The sequence below is a fragment of the Protomyctophum parallelum genome, assembly GCF_964188405.1.
Source record: "Protomyctophum parallelum genome assembly, chromosome: 15".
Classification (NCBI taxonomy): Eukaryota; Metazoa; Chordata; class Actinopteri; order Myctophiformes; family Myctophidae; genus Protomyctophum; species Protomyctophum parallelum.
Window position 1 is genome coordinate 19,259,279 of NC_139710.1, and position 7,910 is coordinate 19,267,188.

Here is a 7,910-nt window from a genome sequence, read left to right on the forward strand (position 1 = left end):
CTCACGAAAACAGAGGCACTTGATTGAAGAGCACTCTCCAACTAAAAGCTTTGTTCTCTTACCCCTTTATATTTACAATGTGTGGTGTGGAATCATTGGGGGAAAAATGCACCTAGCCATTACCGGCTGCAGTTCGAGCTTACATAAATGAATCGAGTGTTGCTTAGGATTGTCATTCCATGGATGACTGACTGGGTTTCTCTCACTAAATGAGCACTGCGTGGGGGAAGCACTACAAAAGCAAACAAACATAAACATGGACCACCTACTCACACTCACACACCATTCATAATAATGTGTGTGTGTGTGTGTGTGTGTGTGTGTGTGTGTGTGTGTGTGTGTGTGTGTGTGTGTGTGTGTGTGTGTGTGTGTGTGTGTGTGTGTGTGTGTGTGTGTGTGTGTGTGTGTGTGTGTGTGTGTGTGTTGTGAGTGTTTAGCCCGTGTGAGTTGACGTGGGAGAGGTCACCTGCCTACCCAGAACACACCATTCCAGTAATATTCAAATTTTATGCCTCGATATAATGGTCAGTATGAATAGGTCTAGTCAGGTGCAAATATATATATTATATTATATTTATATATATATATATATATATATATATATATATATATATATATATATATATATTTCCGTAGACAACGCCCCTATAACGTCTGTCCCAACACACATCACAATCACTCGATCCTGTAGGTTTACACTCTATATTATAGAGTCTATATTCTATAACATACGACAAATTAGACCGTTCCTCACCCAGGAGTAAACCCAGCTCCTAATCCAGACAACAGTCTTGTTAAAACTTGACACTTAACTATTGTAACTCCCCTCCCTTACTTACTGGCTTACCGGCATGTGCACTTTAGCCTCTCCAACTGATCCAAAATGCCACAGCTCGCTTGGTCTTCAACCAGCCAAAATTCTCACATGTCTCCCCCCTTCTCCACTCCCTCCATTGGCTCCCGGTCGGCGGTCGCTGCCCGCACAGAATACAAAACTCTGATGTTGGCATTCAAAGCAACCAAAGGTATGGCTCCACCATATCTTGCAAGTATGATCGAAACCTACAAACCCTCTCGTGCACTCAGATCAGCCAACGCAGGGAAGCTGGAAGTACCTTCACTAAAAACGCCAGGACAACGCTCCACACGTCCCAAACTGTAGTCTGAAAACCCACCTTTTCAGACTACATCATGGCCTTAGATAGCACTTTATGTAGACTTAGATAGTATTTTATACAGACTTATAGCATTTTATGTAGACAGCACTAGAATTGCATTTTGTCATAGCACTTTATTGTATGGTATATGTGTATAGCTTATATGTATAGTTTCATTATAGATATTCCACTGTTACGTTCTTAGCTTACGCATGTTTCAAGAAAAGTACTTTTTATGTATGTGATGTATTGCCATGCTTTTGTTCTTGCTTAATGTAAATCACTCTGGATTAAGAGTGTCTGCTAAATGTTAAATTATGGATTGGGGTTTGTAATTCTGAGAGCATGCAAATGTAATGTAAATGGGGTCCATTTAGTTACATTTGGCCATTTGGTTACATTTGTACACTCTCAGATTTAAATTAAGATTTAGATTTTGCCATAATTGCACCTGCTGCTGCACACATACAGGCTCTGTCCACAGTGGCCTCAACGCCTGCTTGCCCTTTGCTCTTTCCCTCACATGGCAGAGTCCTGGTAATGTGCCTTTGCTGCTGTTTCCACTTCAAATGAGCCTAATGCACCCATCAAACAGAACACCTTATCTGTCCCTTAAAAGGTTTTAGGCTTGTGCGTATGCTTTATTTGTCTTGGGCCTGTGCAACCTCTTCCCCTTTCCATATTTTGATGATGTATATGGCCCTGGAGCTGAAGGAAGTTATAGGCCTATTAAAGCTGATGAAAGTGACCATCCTGATAAGCAGTTCACCAGATAGTAAATTCTCTTTAGAATCAGAATCAAAATTGTTTGTATTGTCAGGTATGTTTACACATACAAGGAATTCTAGTCACATCATGCATTTCACAGAAGCAACCATGTGGGGGGAAAAAGTACAACTATTAGTATTTACTCACAGATACACCTGTGATATAAGCATACATAGACATTAAAATATGATAGCAGTATAGGTTGTAGACTATTGTAGCCTACAACGTACAATAATAGACTGGTCCCCGGGTCGCATTCCTGGACCACCATTTCCTTTTTAAGTTATCAGCATGAATTGCCGTAGCACCTGCCCTAGCCTCGACGACCTTGCAGGTGTATGCAATGGCTAAACTTATGTCATTTAGATATAGCATATTGTATAGGCATAGCACTCTATAGTGTATACTCATAGTTTCATTGTAGCCTACGGTACATATATTCTACTGTTAGACAGATGTTAGGTTCTTAGCTTACTTATGAACCTTGATGACTATTTCAATATATTTGATGTATTACCTGCTTACTAGTGCCAGAATGTGAACCCAGGCATGTTGAGTACACCAAAGTTTTATGTTAGAAATGTTGAGTATGGGTCCCTAGCATGTAGAAACTGCTGGATGCTATAACTTGCATTTTCAAAACTGGCATAATATGTCACCATACTATTAACAACTTATAAGGAAAAAGACAATCTAAATTTCATCATGCATGCAGTAGCATATGACGTGTCAAACTAGGAGGTTAGTTAGTTTTGCAAAAAAGAAAAGAACCCTGAAAAACGGCCATATAGCGTCATCCCAAATGTGATGATGTCAGCACATTTGGGAAAGTGCTGTGGCTATGGCCGTTTTTAGCCCAAGGTGTGTTTTTTTGTTGTTGCAGACCTTATGTTTGGAATGGATTCAGCATCATGAAAACCCCCTAGTTTGATATGTCACATGCTACATAAAGCATGATGAAATTACCTTCTAGTTGTTAATGGTATATGGACACATACAATATTATGCCAATTGTGAAAGTTAGCAACAAGCAGTTTCTACATTCTGGGGACCCATACTTAACATTTCTAACATAAAACCTTGGTGTACTCAACATGTTACCAGCTCAGTGGACTTGTGGTTAGAGTGTCTGCCCTGAGACTGGGAGGTCAGGGTTCAATCCCCGGCCAGGAATACCAAAGCCTCTAAAAATGGGACCCAGTGCCTCCCTGCTTGACACTCAGCATGAAGGGTTGGATTGGGGCATACTAGCGTCATGTCCAGGGGGTGTACTTGTACATCAAGCTGCCTCACACTACAGAACTAGGAGATAGGATCCTGCCCTATGGGCCTCATGGCTCGGCAAGGCTACTTACTTACTCAACATGTCCGGGTTCACAATGGGGCTCTATGTAGACTATACTGTAAAGTAAAGGTTGTAATTTGTATTGTTGCTTGTCTAGATCTAGATATTGGATGTTTTTAGTGATTATTGGCTTTTTTGTGATATAGGCCTATACAATGTAGTTAGTATACCGTAACATTGTACATCAAGACTTTGTTGATAGTCTTGCGATTTCTTTAATGTGACAACTGAACACTTACTTACTTACCTTACTACATGAGGATGATGATCATGATCACAATTCAAATTGGTGAAGATGATGCACTGATAATGGAGGACGTGGAATGAGAACATGAAGAACCTGAAATGGAGCTAGGTAGAAGATTATAGGCCTTTTAGACAGAGCAAATGAAGGAGGATAGTGAATGATGATCTGGAATGGATGTGATGGCAGTAACAAGGCAAGCACACAGGATTATACTAGTTCCTTCCAGCTAAATATAGTGCTATTTGTCCTGAAAATGACCTCTGATGTTACTCAAATGACCTATACTTTATACACTCAACTGCATGGAGACGGCAGAGTCCTGTGGAGTTAATTGACCAAAGCCAGCACACAAGCCATTTATTGCACGTAAGGCTTATTGGAATTGTTGCTTGGGAATAGGCTTACATTCGCTTGCAGGGTTGGGGGTTGAAGGGACTGTGTGTACGTGTGTGCGTGTGCGTGTGCGTGTGCGTGTGCGTGTGCGTGTGCGTGTGCGTGTGCGTGTGCGTGTGCGTGTGTGTGTGTGTGTGTGTGTGTGTGTGTGTGTGTGTGGAGAGGAAAGAGAGGAAAGAGAGGGGAGAGAGAGAGAGAGAGAGAGAGAGAGGGAGAGAGAGAGAGAGAGAGAGAAGAATAAGAAAGGGCCGTGCACATGACGTTCATGACAACACGCTGACATCACTTGGTCTGTGAAGAGACGCAGGGGGAGTTGAGAGACGCTCTGGTTATAGGCGTCCTGTCCTGTTCACAAGTGCGCGATGCTGCTGCTGCATCTCTATGAGGAAGATTCTGATGAGCGCCAGAATCAGGGGCGTCTCGTTGAACTTTTCAGGAGGATACAGCCGCGCCAGCACAGGCACCACATAGGCTATACTCGCACCGACAGGACCAGGAGACAACTCCTGAGACGCGGTTACCGATTTCACTAATTATTTTTTCACTAATTTTTATTTGGCGTCAATCAGGGCTTTTTAACGTGTATTTCCCCTCCGACTACCTTCCAAACGTTCGTGGTGCGCGTGGATAGCAATTTGGCAAAGAGAGTTCAACCTCTTATTAGAAATTGGACATCAAAAAAGGTTTGGATATTTCTTACATTGAAATGCTATAAATACAGCGCTACCTTTATTGTTTTAATTTATTGAACCGTTCATCTGCATGACAGGAGAGCCATCGAGCGCACAAATAAGGCTACAATTCAGGTTATAATAATTTAACATGTCGTTTATAGCTCGGCGGTCTGAAAATATAGGATATTATTAATATTTAAAATGTCACAGAAACCAAACAACAAAGCGGAAAATTAAAAAGTAGACCTATAGCTTTTTGTGCGCTATTTAAGAAGTTGTAAATGTTTGGACTTCATTTAAGTCTGCAAGTGCTGGTGCACAAAGCTGTATAGCCTACATAACGGAAAATGCTTTATAGGTTAGCCTACTGTGAAATGTATTGCAACGATTTATTTTAAAAGTTATTGTCTTGACGCATTACGAACAGTTTTTTTTTAAAGATTAAAATGGAATTAGAGGACCTGCCGTGGAGGACTCGAGAAAGCTAACATTTGAGAAGAACACAAGAAAAAACTAAACAAAAATAGACGAGGTAAATATCACTCTTTTAACCCTTTTAAATTAAAAATATATAGCCTACAGCCTGCAGTTCTAATTATCAAATACTTTCTTCCTGTAAAAAAGAGCTGTCAAACTAAATATATATATATATTTTTTTTTCAGTGACAGTCATTATTTAAATATTATTTTATTTTTTATTTTTAAAAGAATCCCATGCAAATCCGATGGCCTCTGTTATGGTCAGTGGTTGCTCTATGGAGCTGAGCGGCTGGAACAGCAGCGTCAGCATCAGACCATCCATCCCCTGCAACCAGAGTGTGATGAAAGCTGCGCCCTACTCCCCTGAAGCCACAGCGCTCTTTGCTACTGCCATAACGCTCATGGTCGTCTTCACCATCGTGGGAAACATCCTGGTCATCATTGCCGTTCTGACCAGCCGGTCGCTTCAAAGTCCACAGAATCTGTTTTTAGTATCACTGGCTGCAGCTGACATTTTGGTGGCCACTCTTATAATTCCTTTCTCATTAGCCAATGAGCTGCTTGGGTACTGGTACTTCAAATCTCTGTGGTGTGAGATCTACCTGGCACTGGATGTTCTCTTCTGCACCTCCTCCATTGTTCACCTGTGTGCCATTTCACTGGATCGCTATCTGTCAATCTCCCGTGTCACCTATGGTCGTCAGCGGACCTCCAAGCACATCAAGGCTGCCATCATAGTGGTGTGGCTCATCTCAGCCATTATCTCCTTCCCTCCTCTGCTGTCGCTGAACAAGAGTGAGGTTGGACCTGAGGAGCAGGAGAGAGGACCTCAGTGCCAGTTGAACGATGAGCGTTGGTATATCCTGTATTCAACCATTGGCTCGTTTTTTGCTCCCTGTCTCATCATGATCCTTGTCTACGTAAGAATCTACCAAATTGCCAAGCAGAGAACAAGGTGCCCACCAGGAGAGCCTAGAAAAGATGGGGTGGGCTGTGCCACCCCAATTCAGCCTCAGCGGAATGTCCATGGCAACAGAAACGGAGACAGTACTTCCCCTTTGCAGGAGAAGACCTCCAATGCCAGACCCCCGACCCTCGCCATCACCCCTTCTCCCTCCCTGATGAGGGATAAACAATCCCCGTCCTGTGATAACCCCACACCCAATAACCTCCTGCAACCTCCATCCCTGTCCCCAGCCCTGACACCCAACTCTCCCACAGTCTCTCCCCTTGGCCCTTCACCCACCTCTGTCTCCCCCTCAGTCCCAGCTGCTCCGCCTCAGCTTTGCCCCGCAAAGACCAAAGTGGAGGGTAAAAAGAACAAGCGAGCAGCAGGAAGGACGGCTGACAACAACAACGGCGACAGCTCAAGCAACGAAAGTGACATTGAACACAATCACAGAGAGGGCAGTGTCAGCACCAGCACAGCAGGTTCCCCGGCAGGAGGCGGCATTCACTCACCAGCATCGGCCCATCGATACCGGCACATGCTAGCCACATCTAAGGGGGCTCAGCTGGTGCCCGAGAGGGGATCTCAGACGGACAACCCTGGAGCCGCCAGGCGTAAAGCCATGGTCAACCGGGAGAAACGTTTTACCTTTGTACTCGCGGTGGTGATTGGGGTCTTCGTGGTCTGCTGGTTTCCTTTCTTCTTCTCCTACTCTCTGCAGGCAGTGTGCCCTGACACCTGCACCATCCCCGACCCGCTGTTCACATTCTTTTTCTGGATCGGCTACTGCAACTCTTGTCTCAACCCAGTTATATACACCATTTTCAACAAAGACTTTCGGAAAGCCTTCAAGAAGATACTTTGCAACAACACTAAGGGCACTTTCTACTAGATGATGTGTGTACTGATTGAATAGACACTCAAACAACAACTACTGTCATTTCAGGGGTATTGAAGAAGAAAAAAACAATCAAAGCTTTGTCTGCTCAGTTGTCTTGTCACCGATATCACAAAGGGCTGCTGATTCAAAATGTGTAACTGTGTCCATTCCATCATAATTAAGTGGGAGGGTGGGAGGGGCACTGTTTGAAATGACACTGTTTGTGTCACAACTGGGACTGAGAAATGGCAGTTTACAGCCAGTACACACATCATGTTATACTGGAAGCAGATCTACTGTACAAATGGGAATGGAATACTGTAGAAGTTCACCTGTGTTGCTGACATTTTGAAAGCATGCTTGCACCAAATACTGAACAATGACAGAATTCAGAAGAGAGTTGGTTCTCAGTTTACTGAATGTCCTAGCTTTTTAGCAGAGCTATAAAAGATTGGGGTAAAAACATGCTATAAGAGAGATGTGGGCACATAAAATCATTCTGTCAGCAATGTGAGAGGTGCGAAATCAGATATGAGAGAGTAAGAATGTCAGGCAAAGGCAAACGCACACCGCACAAAATTGCAGGGCTGACAAACTCTTAAATGATTTAAATACTTCAGTATGATTCAGTCCTCAGTTTTATTGGGAAAGAAAAAAAATACAGCTGATCAAGAAGAAATGACTTCAGATACCTGTAAGCCTAAGGCACCATATTTATCAGTACAGAGCATGAAGAACACACAATGCTAGTGGTGATTCCTTTCATCTGCAGTCTCCATTTTTCTGGCTGCAGGGCCAGCATGTGTTAATCCCAGATTTTATCTGAGGAGGCCGACAACAACTGAGCTGTTCTGCAGATCCTTACGGCAGCAAATAACTCAGCACAGCACCCTCTCAAACTGAGATTGTGGGGTTTTACTTTGAAAGACACCTTTGTGCCAAACACCTTGCCCATGGCTTCAGTGGGTCATAGCAACAACCCAAAAATGGGTTCCTGTCTTGAAACGTAAAAACCCC

General features: G+C 43.2%; 1 protein-coding gene across 1 annotated transcript; it reads left to right on the top strand.

The window, feature by feature from the left end:
* Window positions 1-4,940: 4,940 nt before the first annotated feature.
* adra2b (adrenoceptor alpha 2B) lies at window positions 4,941-7,049 on the top strand. The gene is made up of 2 exons (XM_083783643.1): window positions 4,941-5,116; window positions 5,293-7,049. Exon 2 carries the CDS (start codon window positions 5,310-5,312, stop codon window positions 6,903-6,905), a length of 1,596 nt encoding a protein of 531 aa, XP_083639769.1. The 5' UTR covers window positions 4,941-5,116; window positions 5,293-5,309; the 3' UTR covers window positions 6,906-7,049.
* The last annotated feature ends 861 nt before the right edge of the window (window positions 7,050-7,910 follow it).

What these genes read in the sequence shown, in the direction of transcription:
- adra2b (XM_083783643.1), top strand. Translation starts at nt 5,310, where the DNA reads ATGGCCTCTGTTATGGTCAGTGGTTGCTCTATGGAGCTGAGCGGCTGG.